Source organism: Mus pahari, chromosome 17, assembly GCF_900095145.1.
Source record: "Mus pahari chromosome 17, PAHARI_EIJ_v1.1, whole genome shotgun sequence".
In the NCBI taxonomy this organism is placed as follows: Eukaryota; Metazoa; Chordata; class Mammalia; order Rodentia; family Muridae; genus Mus; species Mus pahari.
The window spans coordinates 48,146,284-48,165,868 of record NC_034606.1 but is presented as its reverse complement, the minus strand read 5'-3'; the positions used below and the strand labels follow the sequence as shown (position 1 = coordinate 48,165,868).

The following is a 19,585-nucleotide window of genomic DNA, read 5'->3' as shown; positions in this document are numbered from 1 at the left end:
AAAAAAAAAAAAAAAAAAAATTGGGGATTATATCTCTTTTATGTATATGAGTACATTGTCTCTGTCTTCAGACACACCAGAAAGCAGATGGCTGTGAGCCACCATGTGGTTGCTGGGAATTGAACTCAGGACCTCTAGAAGAGGTCTCTTAACCTCTGAGTCATCTCTCCAGCCCCAGGGATCGTATCTTGTGTCTATCCTATGTTATGCATATATAATTTCAAAACTACTTTTAAGAAGAGACCACAGGCCAGGCGTGGTGGCGCACTCCTTTAATCCCAGCACTTGGGAGGCAGAGGCAGGCGGACTTCTGAGTTCGAGGCCAGCCTGGTCTACAAAGTGAGTTCCAGGACAGTCAGGGCTACACAGAGAAACCCTGTCTCGAAAAAACAAAACAAAACAAAACAAACAAACAAAAAAAAAAACAAAACAAGAAGAAGAAGAAGAGACCACAGACCAAAGGAAGGAGAAAGACAGTGACACTTACCCAAGAGATCCTCCGGTCCCTGTTTAGCACCAGACCTGGAGAAAAGCACAAAGCACAGTGGGCTCGGTGTCACGGGAAGGTGTCACTCATCTGGCTGCCCAGAGAAGTCCCAGCCTTCACATAGGACTCATCTGGGCTGGTGAGAGCCACCCTGATGTCAGGCAGCCGTGGACTCCCCCATCCCTGGGATTCTTCCAGAGAAGAGCTTAGCCAAGGCCGTCTGCCCATATCTCCCCAGTCCCTGAGGGACAGCACAGGATGAGAGAGACAATAAAGCTCACTTCCTTCCTTCCTTCTCTTTTTGCTTTTTTTTTTTTTTTAGATAGGCTCTCACTGGTGGCCCTTTGAAGGCCTGGAACTCACTATGTAGACCAGGATAGCCTCAATTCCCAGAGATTTGTTGCCTCCGAGTGCTGGGATTAAAGACACACGCCACCACTCTGGGCTCCACTTCTCCTCTCAGAGAAAGAAACGGCTTGGGCCTTTAACATTAAGAAATAGTAAGTAATGAGAACTGTGGCATTCCTTGTCAGGGCAGTAGAGAGGCCTGAATGTCATTGTTTTACGGTGGGCTGATATGGTCCCTGCCATGCATGATGGACAATTCCTCTCATTCCAGGAAGGCTTAGCCACGCCCCTCTTGGGCCACTTCTGTGATTCCTGGAAAACTGTGTACAAAGGTCTTGGGGTGGGGCTGAGCAGCCTCCACTGCCCTGCAAGAACACAGAAGCCTCGGGAATTTCCAAGCGCTGGCAGGGGGTGGGAAGTCAACTCTGGGACTGGCTCCCCAAGAGAAACAGGGAGGGCTGCAGGTGTCAGTGTATGAGAAAGAAGCCCGCCGACTGCCCTGTGCACAACCACCAAAGCGAAGGGGAAGTCAGATCTGAGCACCTTCTGCAAGTGGGCTGAGTGCCCAACACGATAAACAGCTAAATGCAACTGTCAGTCTTCCCTGATTAGCATCAAAGAACAAATGATTCAAATGCCAGAAGATGGCAGGCAGACATGTGTCCAGTGGGAATACCACAAGTCTACATTCAAGAAGAAAGAAACCAGTCCAAGAGAAGTCAAGACAGAAGTGACAAACACAGGACAGGAGTTTACAATTCTGGGTCCCCAACATGGGTACGTTGTTAAAATTGAGATAAAGCCAAGGACTGGGTAGAGACGGGGCAGTTCTCTTAACCACTGAGCCATCTCTCCAGACCTCCAGCCCCACACCTCCTTTAATGTTCATTTTTTTTGGTTCTGGTGCTAAGTCACATGGGGTTTGGTTTTTGTTCATTTGTTTGGTAGACAGGACTGACTTCAAACTCACGAAGACCCGGTCTGCCTCTGCCTTCTGAGTGCTGGGCTTAAACGTGTGAGCCACCACTGCCCAGAGCCTTCAACTAAATCTCCTTTCCCTTTCTGCAGTGCTGAGGTGGAACCCAGGACCTCCCACATGATAGGCAAACACTCTACCACGGAGCCACGCCAAGCCTTACATGCTTGTTGTCTATAAGTCACCTAGTTTTTATGTGTTTTGTTTTGAGGCAAGGTTTCCTTGGGAATCTCTGGCTGTCCTGGAGCAAGCTGATCTCGAATCCAGAGATCCTCCTGTCTCTGCCTCCTGAGTGCTGGGATTAAAGGTGTGTGCCCTGCTGCCACCAGCAACGCATTTTTTTTTTTTTTTAAGATTTATATATTTATTTTTGAGATAGATTTCACTATGTAACCTTTCCCGGCCTAGATTTGTTGTGTAGACAAGGCCTCAACCTCACAGAGATCCACCTGCTTCTGGCTCTGTGAGGATTAAAGGTGTGCACCACCATGCCTGGACTCAGGTAGTTTTGATAGGGACAACGAGAAGACTAAGACGGGTGACAGCGTTTAAAAGGGCATGGGCAAGATGGTTTGGTGGTTAAGAGCACTGGCTGTTCTAAAGGAGCCAGGTTCAGTTCCCAGCACCCACATGGCAGCTCACTGTCATCTGTAACTCCAGTTCCAGAGGCTCCAATGCACTCCTCAGACCTTTGACGTCTGATGCACATGGACAAGCAAAATGCCATACATGGAAAACAAAATGAATTGAAGTACTTTTTAAAAGGAAAGGAAAGGAAAGAGGTATGCTGGGGCACGCCTTTAATCTCAGCCTGCNGGAGGCAGAGGCAGGCAGGCTTCTGAGTTTCAGGCCAGCCTGGTCTACAGAATTCCAGGACTGCACAGAGAAGTCTCAAAAAAAAAAACAAAAAAAAACAAAAAAAACAAAAACCAAACCAAACCAACAGAAAACTGAAAAGCCAAACTTAAAAAAAACCCACCACAACACAAAAAACCATGTTACTATGCCAGGCAGTGGTGGCGCACTCATTTAAGTCCAGCACTCAGAAGGTGGAGGCAGAGAAGTCTTGGCGAGTTTGAAGCCAGCCTCACCTACCAAACAAACAAGGACAAAAACCAAGAACCCCCATGTGACCCCCATGTGACCTGCCACCAGAACCAAAAGAATGAACATTAAAGGGGAGGTGGGGGGAAGAGAGATGGCTTAGTGGTAGTTAAGAGCACCAACTGATCTTCCAGAGGACCCTGGTTCGATTCCCAGCGCCCACATGGCGGCTAAGAACTGTAACTTTAGGTAACAGGGAATAGGACACCCTCACGTAGACATACATGTAGGCAAAACACCAATGCACACAAAACAAATCATGAAGAAAAACAAAAACAAAAAAAAACACACACACACAAAAAAACCCCTAAGAAACCAAAATGATGGCCGGGCTTCTTCTATGTCTGGGAAGGGTTGAGGGGAGTCGGCCTCCCCACAGGAAAAGCAATGAGTGAGTCTAGATGCCACACTCAGAGAAAAAACTATTATGGAAACACTAAGAAATTCTACTTTCTGTAATTATTAGATTTTCGCCTCTCATTAGAGATTATGGAACTCGTAGATGGCAAATGCCACATCTGATTGCTGACAGAGTTCTAGGCCGGCCCCGGTGGCTCTGGACGCCCAGGGGTCCATGCGGAGGACAGATTGCTTGCTGCTCTCTCAGACCACCTTAGCCTAAGGAATCCGAGGCCAAAGCCTCTGTGCCACCCTGCGCCATCCACCCCATCTCTACACTAGATGAAGGGTCCTCTCTGTTCTTGCAGGGTGGGGCCTGTTCTAGCTTGTGATTTCCTCCAGGTCTGGGGCCTCTGCTCAGAGAGTGGGAAAACACTTCACCAGCCCTGTGGGATCCCTGAGAAAGTTCAAGCAGCGCGTGTTTTCTAGATAACAAAGTCACTTGTGGTGAAGATCTCAAGGGAGTTTCAGATGTCCAGCTGTTGGTCACAGTCAGGAATTAGTATTAGAACTGGATTCAGTCCCTAATCCAGTTCCGTAGTCCAACCCCACCTTGCCTCCTGTAGCCTTTCCCCATAGCTTCCAGACAACAAACTGTACTGGCTGATTGTGTGTGAAATGCTTCCATGCCATCTAGCTGTAAGGCATTTTCTCAATTAGCGATCAAGTGGGGAGGGCCCATTGTGGTGGTGCCATCCCTGGGCTGGTAGTCCTGGTTCTATAAGAAAGCAAGCTGAACAAGCCAGGGGAAGCAAGCCAGTAAGCAGCACCCATCCATGGCTGCTGCATCAGCTCCTGCCTCCAAGTTCCTGACCTGCTTGAGCTCCAGTCCTGACTTCCTTCGGTGATGAACAGCAATGTGGAAGTTTAAGCTGAATAAACCCTTTCCTCCCCAACTTGGCTTCTTGGTCATGGTGTTTGTGCAGGAATAGAAACCCTGACTAAGACACAGACTATTCTGGAATTAAAGCTGCTATGCTTCACTCTTCCTTTTTTTTTTTTTTTTTTGGTTTTTTGAGACAGGGTTTCTCTGTATAGCCCTGGCTGTCTTGGAACTCACTCTGTAGACCAGGCTGGCCTCGAACTCAGAAATCCGCCTGCCTCTGCCTCCCAAATGCTGGGATTAAAGGCGTACACCACCATGCCCGGCTCACTCTTCCCTTCTATACCTCAGTGCCAGAGCTCTGCCCACTGCCCCCCCTCCCTGTTACCCTTCCCCTGTCCTGTGAACCCCACATCCCTGTGCACCTCCCTAGGCAAGGACACCTGGGTTCTGGGGACAGACAAAAGTGACTGCAAGTGGACATTACTTCTGACCTCTCACCGTCCAGGAGTTGGATACTCCTCCCTTTATGAAACTGGAGAACCTGGGCATGAGATGAGGATGCCCCTCAGGCCACAGCAAGCCATGGCCAGATGGTCTCTCCCTATCGGTGGGGAATTCCTTCTCAAGATAGGCTTAGGAGGTTCCCTGAGGTCGGAGGCTCTTGGGTGATATTTGATCACACTGTGAACTTCCAAGACTGTGTTATTTACTGAAACAAAATGAAACAAACTAAACCAAAAAAAAACAAACTGTTTCTAGTTGTGGTGTGCCTCAGCCCTTAGCACACACATTTAATCCCTCTGGCTGGAATCCAGACATGCTCTTAGCACACACCTTTAATCCCAAACAACGAGGGTAAAGTTAGCTTGGAGGAGGAAGCACCCATGTTTGAAAGTGATGTCTAACTGACTGGCAGAAAGAGTGACAAGTCAGAGAAAGATTTGACAGACTAGGACATGCCCAACTCACGAGGAGGAGGAGGAGGCAGTGTGGGAGGAAGCTGCGGAGGGAGAGAGGAGGGCAGCAGTTTGACTGGACAGTTGTACAGAGGCAGGTTGCAGAGAGAGAGAACAAGCTACACACGGTTGAAGACAGAAGGAGCCAGAGAATGAGAAGGAGCATGGGGCAATGGGCTGTGCACAGTCAGTCTGGTCTCCAGTCCAGTTGAGGTCTGAACCCCGGTAGAACCTGATGGGTGATCATAATTTTCACCTACATGGGATGGAAGGCGTTCCCTCATGTCTTCTGGACCCCTGGCTCCTCGAAGTTACCGCCCTCACAGCCCCCTCAAGAGAAGCATGTGGCTAGCAGTCACATACACAATGTCCCAAGCTTTTGACCTTCAGGCTAGACTCCTCCCAGTTACCTAGCAACAGCAAGATAACACAGCCCACTATAAGAGGGGCTGCTTGGGCCCTCCTCACTCTCTCAAGCTTTTGCTTTCCTCTCTCTCCAAGCTTTTACCTCTCTCTCTCTAAGCCTTCACCTTTCTTACTCTCTAGCTCTTCTCTCTTTCCCTTTCTCCCTCTTTCCACATGGCCATAGCCGGTCTCTCTCTTTTATCTTCTCTCTTTCCCCCTGCCTTTCTACAATAAAGCTCTAAAACCACAGACTGTCTCTGACCATCAAGGCCAGCCATGCTTGAATAATGGGATAGGCTTTCTCCTAATGAGCCGTGCCTAATCTCCCAACATAGGCATCTTCCTAGGCTGCAGCCACCACGGCAGACTAAGGACTCTCTCCCGCATGGGAATCGCTCTCCCTCTGCCCTCTTCCCATATCTCTGGGACTCCTATTCTCTGTTCTCAGCTCCTCGCCGTATCCAGCGTGGGATGCCAGAGACTGAGAACCTGGTACAGGGGGCTGCCCCTTGTCAACCCCCTGCTGTGTGGGGTCAGTGGCTTCACACAGCCAGATGCCCACCCAGGACCGTGTGGAAAGCATCCTCCCGCATCAGCCTGCCCAGAGCACAGGAACTCTGGCTGGACCAGGCTCTCTCCCTCCCACATCTTCCCCTATACCCAGAGCCCCACAAAGGAGCCAGCAGGTTAGAACAGATCACAGTAGTTAAAGGCCACGCAGAACAATTCAGGAGAGGCTGAGAGAGAAGCCAGATTGAGTCAGTCACCATGGAGAGGGGTTTTGAACCAGAACAGCTGAGTTGACCAGAGTTCAGGAAGAGCTAGAAAGAATAAGCTTATTCAGCAGTAAGTCTTAGAGACAGAAAACATTCTAGGCCTAGATGAGATACTAAGGAGGCTAGAAGCTTCCAGGACTAGGCCTAGGCTAGCAGACAGAGGTGGTAAGCCTCCGAGATGACAATTCCATCAGGCGAATAAATATTACTAGTACAAGTGGCTTCCAGGGATCCCCAGGAGGTGGCTGTGTGCCTTAAGTCCCACAGCTCCACTTGTAGGGAAGGCTGGGAGAGGAGAGGCTGGCCTCATGACTGACAGATGAGCCAACTGTGTGGAAGATAAGGGACAGAAAGTAGGTCATAGGTCTATTCCCTCTGGACTTTGAGAGAGAGAGAGAGAGAGAGAGAGAGAGAGAGAGAGAGAGAGAGAGAGAGAAAACGAACAAGAGAACGAGAACTAAAAGTCCCCTGGGGGAGCAAAGACACTTGTCACCAGGTCTGAAAACCTGAGCTCAATCCAACACTCACAAGGCAAATGGAGAGAACTTACCCTCACAAGTTGTTCTGTGACCTCTAGATGTGCACACACCCTTAAATGTAATTGAGAACAAAAACCCAACAGGTCCCGATGCTTGAGCGTTCACTGGCAGCGTCGGCGCTGCTCTGCCTAAGTATGGGCGCCTCCTTCCCACCTAGGAGCCCTGGCCCTCTGAGGAGCAGCAGCAAACTCAGTGGCTCTTCCGGCTCCCTGTCTCTGCCAAGTGTTTCTGCTCAAGCCAGACCGGTGCGGTGCGGAGTGCAGCCGGGTTTGCGGTAGGGATTTCCGCATCGTGGAGGGAAGGACAGGGTTTCCCTGGCCAGAGGCCAGGGATGGGTTTCTCCTTTTGTCCTTAGGGGGTTTGAACGGAGCAGGCTTCTCCCTCTTGGAAGAATACCTCCACCAGGACTATGTGTGGCAGAAGGTGTCGCTTTTGTTGTTTGCTTGAGTCGGGGTCTTGCTATGTAATCCAGTCTGGCCGCAAGCATTAACTTCCCAAATGCCAGGGATTCAGGCTTGCACGCCACACCTGGCTTGAAGCAAGCTCTGGGCCGGAACACTTGGGTTTTGAAGAATTTGCCTAAGGCTGTGTCTTGTGGCTCTGGTACACCTGCCTGATTAAATCAGCTTTAACACCTCACGTCCTGGCTTAGTTGGGGACTCCAATTGCTGAAAGTGGCGTCAGGAAACCTTCAACTGCTTCCTCACCTGAATTACTCAGAAATTATGCCCATGGTGGCGGGGGTTGGGGGGAGCAGGACAATGGCTTCCTAACGATGTTCATATCCAGAGAGCCAGCAAGATCTGGATCTACCTTCTCCTAAACTAATGCTGCTATAGAGGAGTGCTCCCACCACGGTGCTCCCCAGCACAGCAATGCCCAACAGTCTCCTTAGCAACTATTTAGAACCTGTGCTGGCATTCTAGGTAACTCTGGGTCCAGCTGGTTCCCTGGGATGGCCAGGAACATGCCTCTACTAGATTAGCCCATTTCTGTACAGGGAACCCCTGGTTTGGTCATCTTGGTCAGGCACAGAAGTCTGGGCCCTCAACTTTCTATGAGTTTTTAGGGAGGGGAGACAGAGGCTCAAGACTAACAAGGGCTGGAGAGATGGCTCAGTGGTTAAGAGCACCGACTGCTCTTCCAAAGGTCCTGAGTTCAAATCCCAGCAACTACATGGTGGCTCACAACCATCCGTAATGAGATCTGACACCCTCTTCTGGTGTATCTGAAGACAGCTACAGTGTACTTATATATAATAATAAATTAAAAAAAAAAAGAACAAAAGAGTAACAAAACAACAACAACAGATCAGAATGGCGGCCTGCACCCAAACTCCGGGCCTGCTCCCTGTGACCCTGTGTTATCGGTTACTCCTTTTCAGCAGCTGGAATTCTAGTCAGACAGGACAAGAGTTCCCATGTTGACAGCCTGTCTCTGCCAGAACCTGCTGGTTCCAGTCCCCAGCACTCCTCAGTGTCCCCTCCCTCACTGGCCAGCAGGACTTCACAACTTGCCCCCACCTCCACAGGCACTGGGAGGGGCGACTTTCGGGTCTTCAGAAATGAAGTCACATTTATAACCTCAACTGAACCTCTCAGTCGATGGGAGTGGCAATTACCACTAATGACCTTATTTATCTGTTTCCTCACAATACAGGTAAGTCCCATGATCAGCTAGCTGGCACCGAACCCTGGATTTTATGCCCAGTTTGGGGTACTCCCTGTCTCACCACACCACCTCACAGAAGCTTTGACCTCACCTAAAAGTGGCGAGCAGGGTCCAGGTTCTCCCTAGGGCTCTCCTGTTTACTCGTAACTTATCTGTAACATTGTTGCTATAGTCAATCTGGAATGTCAACTGCACAGGATTTAGAATCACCATGGAAACAAACCTCTGCACCACGTCACCGAGGGAGTTTCTAGATTAGAATGAGGTGGGGAGGCCCTTCCATCACCCTGAGCAACACCATCCCATGTGCTAGGGTCCAGGACCAAGGCAGTGAGCGAGCTAAGAGCCAGCATCCATCTCTCCCTGCTTCCTCACTGTGCGCACAATGTGACCAGCTGCTGCCTGCTCCTGCCACCATACCGCCATACCCTCCCCATCCTGATGGACAATCTCCTGCAACTGTCAGCTAAAAACCCTTCCTCTTTGAGGCTGTCAGATCCCCTGCTGCAATTGTTTACCATCCTTTTCCTGCCAAAAATTCACTTTTCCCAGCTCGGCCTCCTCCTTGCTCATGCTTAGGAAATGGCATTTCTACAAAGGTACCCCTTGGAGTGGTACCACCTATAGATTACGGCCCATTGCCTGAGCTAGTGTGGCTCACCAGCACACTCACCATCTTGATGGGAAACTGCACCTCTCTGACCCTGAGTCAAGGTTTTTTGACAAAGACACAGGATAGGTCATCCAGATGATGATCATGCTAAAGGCTCCCGGAGCCACAGCTTCCCCCGCATGTTCTGAAAATCTCCTCCCCATAGGCCCAGCAGGCACGGCCATGACAGCCATCAACTTTCCGTCGGAATACCTAGCCGTCCTCCCCATAGAACGTCTTTCTCCACTGCTTATGTGGCCTTTCAGCGGCTACTTGGCCACTTGCAGGCTCAGTCTCCCCTGTTCTCACAGAGCCTCGTGAGAGGCAATGGAAGAGTCTGTGAGACACTGGACACGTCAAGCATCAGCCTGGCACAGGCCCCACGCCATCCCCCAGTCATAACAGACAGTGAATCCTTACCTCCGTCCACCCTTGTGGTTCCTCTCTGCAGGAGGAGTTCCCCACAGTCTTTATCTAAGTGGTTGTTATTATTCAGGAACCTGGGGGAGACAGAAATACACTAAAGGAGCCAGACCTTAATCAAGCCAGAGTCGGACAGAAAGGGGCACGGGCAGCTGGAGTTGGAAGTGTGCTTTAAATTCTAGCACTTAAGAGAGGCGGAGCCAGGTGTGGTGGCGCACGCCTTTAATCCCAGCACTTGGGAGGCAGAGGCAGGCAGATTTCTGAGTTCGAGGCCAGCCTGGTCTACAAAGTGAATTCCAGGACAGCCAGGGCTACACAGAGAAACCCTGGCTCAAAAAACAAAAACAAAACAAAACAAAAAAAAGAGAGAAAGAGGGAGAGGCTAAGGCAGGAGGACCTGGAACTCAACGCCAGTCATGACTACGCAGTGGGTTCAAGGCCAGCCTGAATGACAGCTAACTCTCTAAAACAGATAACAACCAAAAGGGGGAAGGGATGTGGCTCAGTGGGAAAGTGCTTGCCTAGCACACTGCACCCATGAGGGCTTAGGTTCCATCTTCAGAAAGGACAGAGGAAGGAGGAAGGAGAGGCAGGGGGCTACACACGAGGATGGAGAACAGCCTGCCTTTTAGCTCTGTGTCCATATCCACTTATGTAGACGGAATGTTATTGAGCTCTGTACAAAAGCATTTGCCTGTCAATAAAAGGCTGATGGACCTAGGGAACACCACCACCACTACCACCACCACCACAAAAGCCCTGTCCTACCTACTGTGCGCACTGCCAGATGCAGCATGCACAGATGTAATCAAGGTGGTCCCAGGGTGGCCATGCTTGTGGAGTTGAGAGGCCACCCAGGACACAGTGTGGCCGCCCTGGGGTAGAAAGCCACCACACAGCTCTAGCGGGAGACTGGGAGAGAACTGTGGGGAAATTGTTAAGGAGCCTAAGGTTGGTAGACAGAGGGAAGAGGTGTGCCCTCCCCGCCAGCATGAGTAAGGAGGGTTGGTACCAAGAGGCTCCTGAGAAGGGTCCAGGAGGCCTAGTGCTCGGTGCCAACCTAGGGGGAAGCAACCTGGGGTGGGGGTGGGGGTGGGGGGATGACCTTGTGAGGAGGGGGGGAGGGGAGGGACAGGGGAAGAGGAAGCATCTTCTCCCTGACTTGGAGGGCACAGCAGTGCAGTCTCAGTCCCCCTCCTCATCTGCCCGCCCCACCCCCCCACTCCCTTTTCCCTTGCCCCTAACACTTACCCCTGTAACATCTCCTCCGGGCTGACCGCTCTCGGGGACTTCTGGGAGGCCTCCACCTGAAGTGTGTGCTCTATGTTTCTCCGCCTGTAGGTCAGTACGTTCTCCATTTCCTAAGGATTCAGCCACAGCTGGTGAGCAGCAAAGCCCCAGGTGAGGGGTCTCAGCCCCTCCCTGGTCCTGCCCGCCATCCTTTGTGCCCATCTGAGGGATCAGCTCCTTAGCCTGGGACAGCGAGAGGGGCTAGGTGATATTTTGGTGGGGGGGGCATCTCTGCTAACTGCTAAAAGATGTGACTCTAGGATTCCACAGAGGGTGGCCAACTTCACAGATAGCAATCAGTGATGCCATTGCTAATAGCAGGGAGTGGAACCAGGTAGGCGAGGAGGAGGTAGATCTGAGATTCCATCTGCCACACCCCATGTTCCCAAAGGAAGACGATCAGCAGGTTCAGGATTTTGGGGCATACTGCCACCCAGCCCCACCCAAGAGGACGCTCCAAGGGTCTATCCTTGTGTCATCAGTGGGCCATTACAAAGACCAAAGGGTGATGTTTGTCATAGTCTGTGCACTAGATTCCACATTAACCCATGAGTTACTGGTTCATGCAGTAGAAAATTACCGAGTGTAAGGATGGAAGACATGAGGATAGAAAAGCAAATGCACAGAGCCAGGTTTAATGGCTTATGCCTGTAATTCCTACCCTTAGGAGGAGGCTGGGGCAGGAGGATTGCCAGGAGTTCATGGTCAGCTTTGATTACAGAATGAATTCTTGTCTCAAGAAGAGGAGGAGGAGGAGGAAGAAGAAGGAAAGAAAAAAAGAAAAGAAAGAGTTCTTGTCCCTAGGGCAGGTGTGGCCATTTTATAAATGGAAGGATTTAAATGGACACAGCCCAGTCCTCTGGAATGAGCTAACTTCCTTAGGGTCACACAGTAGGAAAAGGGCAGAGCAATGGCTCAGGTTCAGGGACAGCACTGGTGTGCTACTGTGACTGATGGTGGTGGTCAGAGGGGTTGGTATTTCTCTATCAGCCACACTCAGGGTTGGTGTTCCATGTGCTCAGTATAAAATGATGGTTAAATGTCAGTGCGGGGAGCTGGCTGTGGCCCAGAACTTCCTCCAGCCATGTCTGCGCCCCTCCTCCACCTTCTGCTGTTTCAGTCTACCTGGGATCCACCAGTTTTCTGCAGAATTCAGGCCACACACAGCTTCCCACACCACAGCTCCCATACCCTTGGTCCCTCACATTCTTAGGGTCACAAGCTTCAGGATGCTGCCCTCTCTGGGGGAGGTCCCTGGCTAACTTGTCTACCCTCTGCCCCATTCTCCTTAATGCCTCCTTAATGTCCTCCACAGAAGACAGCTTAAGGCACCCCCTAAAGTCTGGGGTCAGTCCCCTATGACAGCCTCCCAGGAGCCTCTCCTACATTAGAGTCCAGGAAAAATGGCGCCGAGTCCAGCAAGATCAGTTTGTCCACCATCTCAGGGAACATGCAGGCGAACTAGAGAGTGACAACAGACAGAGGGACAGAGTGAGTGGGTGGGGAAGAAACAGGCATCACCAGAACAGGAGACTTCTGTCCCTCCAGCGTGCTTCTCTCAGACCTGGCTATAGACCCAGTAACCCTGGTCTTGGGAGTCCTGGGGATGACAGTCAGGACAGCAGAAACTCTCCAAGGGACCTTCACTAGCACACAGTGTGTGTGGAAACTGACTCTCGCTAAGGGGGTGTGGGGCTCTTCCTATCTTACCTTCTGCTTGTCCCCGCAAGATCCCCAGCCAACAACTCACCGTGCCGCCCACACAGCCACCTGCCAGACAAAAGAGCTGTGGTGACATTCTGTGTGGCCCCCTCCCCAGCTCCCAGTACCCTCCTCACAAGCTCTTTCCTGGGGGCGCCCCATCCCCTGTTCCTTTCCCATCATGGAGTTGAGACTGGACCTCTAGAACTGTAAGGAAAGCATGAGAAGATTCTCTTACCCCTCTCCTCAGAGGGGCAGGGAAAGGAACCAGGTAACACCCTGTCAGGTTTTCTCTTTCCTACAGCCTTCCCCAGAACTCGGGTTCCACCTTAGACTGACTCACCAAAACTGTGGCCCAGGAGGGTGAACCGATTCCACTGAAAGGCTGAAAACACAAAGCCAGAAAGGAGGTTTGTATGGCCCAGCCTTGTTCTGTCCTTTCTCCCTGAGCCCTGGAGCTTGGGAGTCCCTCCAAAGAGCTGCAGCAGCCCCACACACACTCCCCCCCCCCCAGGAGACCTGCTGAAGGGACTCAGGTTCCACTGGGGGAAGCTCCTAGTGGAGGAGCAGGCTCTTTTCAGGTGCCAGAAAACTGGAAGCAGAAACCCCAGGCATCCGTTCCCAGGCCAGTACTGCCTCCCAGATACCGCATCCTACTCCTAGGATGAGAGATACTATGGGGGACCTCCCAACTCCCTCACGGCACTCACCGAGGCTCTGGCTCACCTGTTGCCACCCTTCGGACCTCACTCACAAAATTTTGCTGGTAGTATGGGAGGCCTGGGTTGTAATGGGATGAGAGCCCGTGGCCTCCAAAATCCATGGCCATGTAACAGAAGTCTGCAGCAGAGAAGGGGAAGGGAGGGGTTGGGCACAGCTGCTGTCACCCCTCCACGGCCCTTCAGCCCAAGGCCCTACCTTGGGGAAGAAGCGGAATGAGCTTGTCAAAGGAGTTGGCATTGTCCAGCCAGCCGTGCAGGCAGAGAACTGGAGGGTTCTTCTGGGAGCCCCAGACTTTGAGAGCAATGTGGCCCCAGGGCACAGCCAACTTCAACTCTGAGTGCAAACCTGCAAGGCAGATCCCATCAGTCAAGCCCTGCATCCAGGAATCCGGCACTTCCTATGCCCCCTATGTGTGCACCACCAACAGGCACAGGCACCGGTGCTACTGGCCTATGGCTAAGCTTTAGACAGACTGATTGCCAGGTACCTCCAACAGGGCAAGACAGCTTGGGTCCCCTGGATGAGAAAGATCTGAATAGGTTTTTCAGGATATAGCGCATTGGTTTTAGGGCAGAACTGGAAGGAGTGGGTTGGGGGCTGCTTGCTTGAATCCTGACACTTGTGGGCTGCATGACCTTGGGCTGGTGCCTAAAACCTCTCCATCTTCAGCTTCCCTTTCTGTTAAACAGGAGTAAATAGAGTATAATGTCTCTTAACTATATGGGGCCCATTCCAAGAGCCCCTGTAGATACCTGTAACAGACCCCATACAGTGTCTGCTACCTATGCTTTTTCATATATGTATATGTGTAATTTATATATACTATAATTTATATATACATGTACATATATATATATATATACACACACCTATGATAAAGTTTAACTTATAAATTAGGCACAGTAGGAGATAAACAACAAGGAAATAACAATACACTATAATATACATGCCCGTTATCCCAGCCCTTAAAGGTTGGATCATAAGACATTGTCTCATAAAACTTCAAATCAACAAAATAAAACAAATATACTGCAATTTGTGCAGCAGTCTCTGACTCTAAAATATTTTTATGAGAACCAAGTGTATTAATCACACCTGTAAGCCTGGTCTAGACCTGAGGAGGCAGAGGCAGGAGAATTTCGGCCATTTAAGGACAGGCTGGTCTAGGAAGCTCCAAGCTAGCTAAAGCTACATACAGTAAAATGGCTGAGGGTTTTAAGACACTACTCAGAGTACCATGCAGCTCAAAACTGGACTCTGCCCTCACATTTTGGTCCTTAGGAAACTGAACCCTTGGAAATTGAAACTGGAATTGAAACTGTGGCATTTCCTAAACCTTCAGAGCAGATGCCAGACACACTTTATACACTATATATATATATATATATATACACACACACACACACATATATACATACACACACACACATATATATATATGTATGTATGTATGTATGTATGTATGTATATACACCGTGAGTTGGAGAGTTGGACCACTGCTGTTCTCAGTGCACAGACCACGAAACTGAGGCACAGGAAAGGGAGAAGGGGAGGGAAGGGGGGGGAGGGGAGGGAGAGAGTCAGCTTGACTCTGGGGCTCCATCTGGGCCTCTTCAAGTCAGATGTGTTCCAGAGCTGACCTGCTGCTGCTGTTGGGCCCAAAGTGCAACCGCAAATAGCAGTCTAGGACTCAGCGGCCATCGGGAGCCCCGTCTGTCCCGCTAGAACCCAGTGCTGCTTACTGAGCCTTGATACCCAGTGGAGAGGGTGATGAGTGTCCGCTCCACCGGCTAGAGTAAGCGAGTGTGCGCGTGGGAGCACTCCCCGGGCCTCCCCCTTCCCACTCCAATCTAAGGGGCCCTGAGGGACATTTTCACCCATTGCTCTGGTCCGTGAGGCTGTCACTCCTTGCTGAGGAGGTCACAGGAACTGGAAGGACTCAGAAGCTCACGCCCCGCCTCTTGTGTCAGGCTCACGACTTTCCCTCCAGGCCCTTCCCATCCCCCACCGGCTTCCGTCTCCTTGGTCCCTGTGTTAGTACCAGCCCCGCCCCTACAAGCGACACCGCCCACCAAGGCCCCGCCTTCCCGCGGTCTCATGCCGGGGACTTTAAGGAGGATCTCAGGGCTGCTCAACTCCTGGCATATTACTGTGCTGCTAAGGTGGGGGGGTGGTGTCAGACCTAGCAGAGAAGTCTCCGGAGGACAAGCTTTGACAGGCTCAATACCCGGGCAGCCCCGCATGATTACCAACGAGCTAGACAAGGCCCCGGTGGCCCCACAGTGAGGAAAGCTCCCTCGAGGATTCGCTCCGATTCCCACAGAGGTGGGACAGACGGCTGTTTCACAGTGTTTCATGCGTCCCCACCGTGTCCCCACAGTGGCCGCGGTCCCTCAGCAGAGCCTGGCGCCATCCAGCTTTGATAATTGATTGCACGGCCTGAATGAATAAATGAATGTATAAAGTGAGGACTCTGGCAGAAACCATCCCCAGGCAAGAAAGGACTCAAAACAGTTTCAGTCCAGAGAAGAACCCAGAGCCAGGCTGTGGGCACGGGGTGCACTCAGGAGGCTGGGAAAGGGTTTTTGGAGGCCAGCCTGGAATACACTGCAGGACACTCCAATAACTGAAACTCACCCTAAAGCTAGCCCTAGCAGTCCAATCATAAGCATTCCCAAAATGGACACATGCATGCACTACCTTTTAAAATAAAAGCAGAAATCTGAACTTCTTGAGTTTTTAAAATCGCCAGGCGGGCTCTCTGGAACAGCAGGAGATACTCCCCATCACTGTTTTAAGTGGCGAACCACAGACCTGGGCACTGAGGGAAATCAGTGTGGTAAGTTCCCCAAAGGGGTTACAGCCCTACAAACCCTGAAGGTCACGGGCTGTAGTAAGGGGAGGGAGGGGAGGCTGGGCAGAGCCACTGTGGAGAGAAATTTGAGGCTGGAAAATAGGCCAAGGTAGATGAGGGGCTGGAAAATGGGGCCACCAGGTTGTGACAGGAGTATTCTGAGTGGTTTCACTCAGTGGTTTGGAGCTGGGAACACACCATGCTTTTCTGTTCTATTCTTTGAGTTTTGGAGACAGGATTCGAACTCACTACCTAGCTGAGGGTGACCTTGAATTGAGCCGTCTCCCTCCCTCCCTCTAGAACACTGGGGTTGCACACCTGGTTTATGGACTGCAGGGGGTCAAAAACGTGGATTCATGTATGCCAGGCAAACATTCTACCAACTGAGCTACACTTGAGAACACTTCTGTTGGGTCCAATCAGTGGTATCTATCAGTGAGAAAATGCTTTGATTCTCCGTAGATAAGGATCTTCACTGAGTTCTGTTGGAGTACAGAGCCACTGGGAACAAGACACCTGCCAGGAAGCCTGGGACCTTTCCCAGTCTTTCCCAATGACACATTGTTACCAACATTTGCCCTTGGCATCTCGCTTACCTTTGATCTCAAAACTCCCTTGGTTCAACCAGCCCCTTCAGCAGCCATGACCTCAGACGGCTCCTGTCTGTCCTGCCGGTCCATGGCTACCATCACTGTCCCCCCATTCAGCGTTGTCATCTTCATGTTCACATCCATCTGTGTCCCATCTCGTTTCCATCTACCTCTTCCCTTTCCATCCCTGTGACTCTATTCTGCCCTGATTATCCTGCTACCAGCCCCTTCCCCCACCTCTATTTTGCCTGTGTGAGAATCTGGCTGCCTCTCACTGCGGGCTGGGGTGGGGGTTGATCTCCTGTCAGTCTATTAGATGGTGTTAGAGGCCCCTTTCCCTCCTTTACATGGGAATCCTGTGCTATCCTTTCTCTACACCCGACTCTTGCTGTCTATATCCCCCTTCCACCTCTACCCTGGAAAATTCTACCCTCTTTTCAAGGCTTGGTTTCAAAGTCAGCTTCCCTAAAACCCTCTCAGCCCTCACAGGTGGAAGCACCTCCTTGTTTCTGTTCACACCATTGCTGCCTGCCTCTCACCCCCACGTGGCTCTAGCCGGCTCTCTCCGAATGCACGTTGGCTTCTTAAAATGTAGGATATGGTCCTTTTAAAAAAATGGTTTCCCCGCTAACATCTACCAGAGGGCCTTGTGCACAGGAGAGACTCAACAGAGATGACTGCCTGTTGGATGGGCTGAGAATTGCTGCCCCGGGCTCTCTCTCTAGGGGCTCACATAAGCTATAGCAACAAGAGGGCAGGGAGGACGTGTGAGAGTTTAAGGTCTTAGGTTCTTACCCTGTGCTTAAGCTTCCTCAGATTGGAACAGCAGCAGCATGCAGGGGATTACTAAGCACGCACATCCCCAACTGAGAGGCAAGAGTTCCCCAGGAGTCCCCCCCCCCTTCATCAGCAAGAGGAAGCTCCTAGTTAAATCTGTGAAATGACACTAAACCCAGCATGGGATCCTGGATTGGATTCTGGAACAGAAAAAGAACCTGGGAGGAGGAGCTGGGGAGTCTATATAAGCCCAGAGTGTAGCGGACGGACGGCAGTGGACCCAGTGTTTATTTCTGGCTGCCCATGGCTTGAAAGATGCTGACAGCACAGGAATGGGGATGGGGTGGGAGCGTATAAAGGAAATTCTGGAGTCTCTCTGCAGTTTTTCCTGTAAATGTAAAATTATACCAAAATTTAAGTTTATTTTTGCAGAGAGAAATAAAGACCAGAGCCTCGTGTATGGTGGCTCAAGTCTACAATCTCAGAGGTTGTCTTAGGGTTTCCATTGCTGTGAAGAGACATCGTAACCAAGGCAACTCTTATAAAGGACAACATTCAACTGGGGCTGGCTTACAGGTTTTGAGATTCAGTCCACTATCATGGAGAGAAGCAAGACAGTATCCAGACAGGCATGGTACTAGAGGAGCCGAGAGTTCTAAATCTTGTTCTGAAGGCAAACAGAAAACTGGCTTAATGGCAGCTAGGAGGAAGGTCTCAGAGCCCACCCCCAGTGACACACTTCCTCCAACAAGACCACACCTACTCCAGTAAGACCACACCTCCTAATAGTGCCACTCCCTGGTCCAAGCATATACAAACCACCACAAAGGTTGAAATGCCCAGCCAGGAAGATCTCAAGTTCAAAGCCAGCCTGAGCTATATAGCAAAAACTGTTTCAAAACAACCTCAAATTTAAACAGGCACATGCTTGTAATCCCAGCACTTAGGAAGCAGAGGCAGGAGGATCTCTGCAAGTTCCAGGTTAGTCGGGGCTACACAGCAAGACCCTGGCTCAAAAACCAAAACTCAAAAAATTTCAAATGAGAACTTTAAAAAATGTATTCTTGTTTGTTTAGCGAGATAAAGTTAGCCAAGGCTGTTTATTTTTGGGGGGGCTGTTTTTTGGGGGACTGTTTGTTGAGAAGAAACACAGACCTGTATGTTTCTCTGTACCTGCTCGGTCCCCTTAGGGCTCTCAGGTAGTTAATTTTTACTTTATTATTTTTATTATTTATTATTAAAATTTACTTTATTATTCAGACTTGACTGAATTTAGAGTTCTGATGGAAATATACATTTGAGCATGTCTGTGAGTTTCTTTCTAGATTAAATTAATGGAGGTGGGAAGCCCCACCTTAGCTATGGACAGCACAGTTCCCTGGGCCAAGGAAGAGGGAGGGCACAGCTGGCTGAGCCCAGCAGTTGGCTCTCTGCTTCTAACACTGAGCCCACAGTCACTTCTGTATTAGTTCCCGTTCTGGTGCTGTGATAAAATACCCTGACCTAAGCACTTAAGGAAGAAGGTGAGGTTTTTTTTTTTTGGCTGATGGTTTCAGATGGACAGAGTCCAGCCTGGGGAAAGAGTATATGGTGGGAAAAGCAGCAGGAAGCTGGCTGGTCACATTTTCATTTATACACATCAAGATGCAGAAGGGGGGTGAGAGAATGAGAGGGAGGGAGAGATAAGAGAGATATGGGAAGAGATGGGGAGAGAGAGATAGGGGCAGAGATGGAGGGAGAGAGATGGAGGGATGCAGCTAGAGGGAAGAGGGGAGGGGGGAGAAGAGAGGAAGTATGGGCAAAGCTAACCCTCAAAGCCCACCCCAGTGTCACATTTCCTCCAGCAAGGCTCCACCTGACCTAAAGCTTTCAAAACTTCCCCAATCGGTGCCACCAACAAGAGACCAGGAGTTCAAATCCCTGAGCCCGTGAGGAGCTTTTCTCGCTCAAAACACCAGCTTCAAAGTTTCACCAAAACACAGTCCTTACCGTTGACTGGTGTGCGATCTCAGGGGTGGGGGTGGGGAGGGGCTGTGCTGTGGTCCCTGAGACTCTTAGATGCGGGAACAGAACCAAAGTCACGGGGGG

At 50.6% G+C, this 19,585-nt stretch overlaps 1 protein-coding gene across 1 annotated transcript in view; it reads right to left on the bottom strand.

Annotated features, from left to right (window-relative positions):
- Nucleotides 1–15,297, bottom strand: part of Serhl2 (serine hydrolase like 2) — a 19,597-nt gene extending 4,300 nt beyond the window's left edge. The window contains exons 1-9 of the mRNA XM_021216758.1: nt 15,154–15,297; nt 13,472–13,621; nt 13,280–13,393; nt 12,897–12,938; nt 12,603–12,622; nt 12,239–12,313; nt 10,814–10,923; nt 9,560–9,639; nt 488–522 (exon numbers count right to left, since the gene is read on the bottom strand). Coding sequence (XP_021072417.1) covers nt 488–522; nt 9,560–9,639; nt 10,814–10,923; nt 12,239–12,313; nt 12,603–12,622; nt 12,897–12,938; nt 13,280–13,393; nt 13,472–13,621; nt 15,154–15,157 — 630 coding nt within the window. The 5' untranslated portion in view covers nt 15,158–15,297. The remainder of the gene's footprint in view (nt 1–487; nt 523–9,559; nt 9,640–10,813; nt 10,924–12,238; nt 12,314–12,602; nt 12,623–12,896; nt 12,939–13,279; nt 13,394–13,471; nt 13,622–15,153) is intronic.
- Between the last annotated feature and the right edge of the window lie 4,288 nt (nt 15,298–19,585).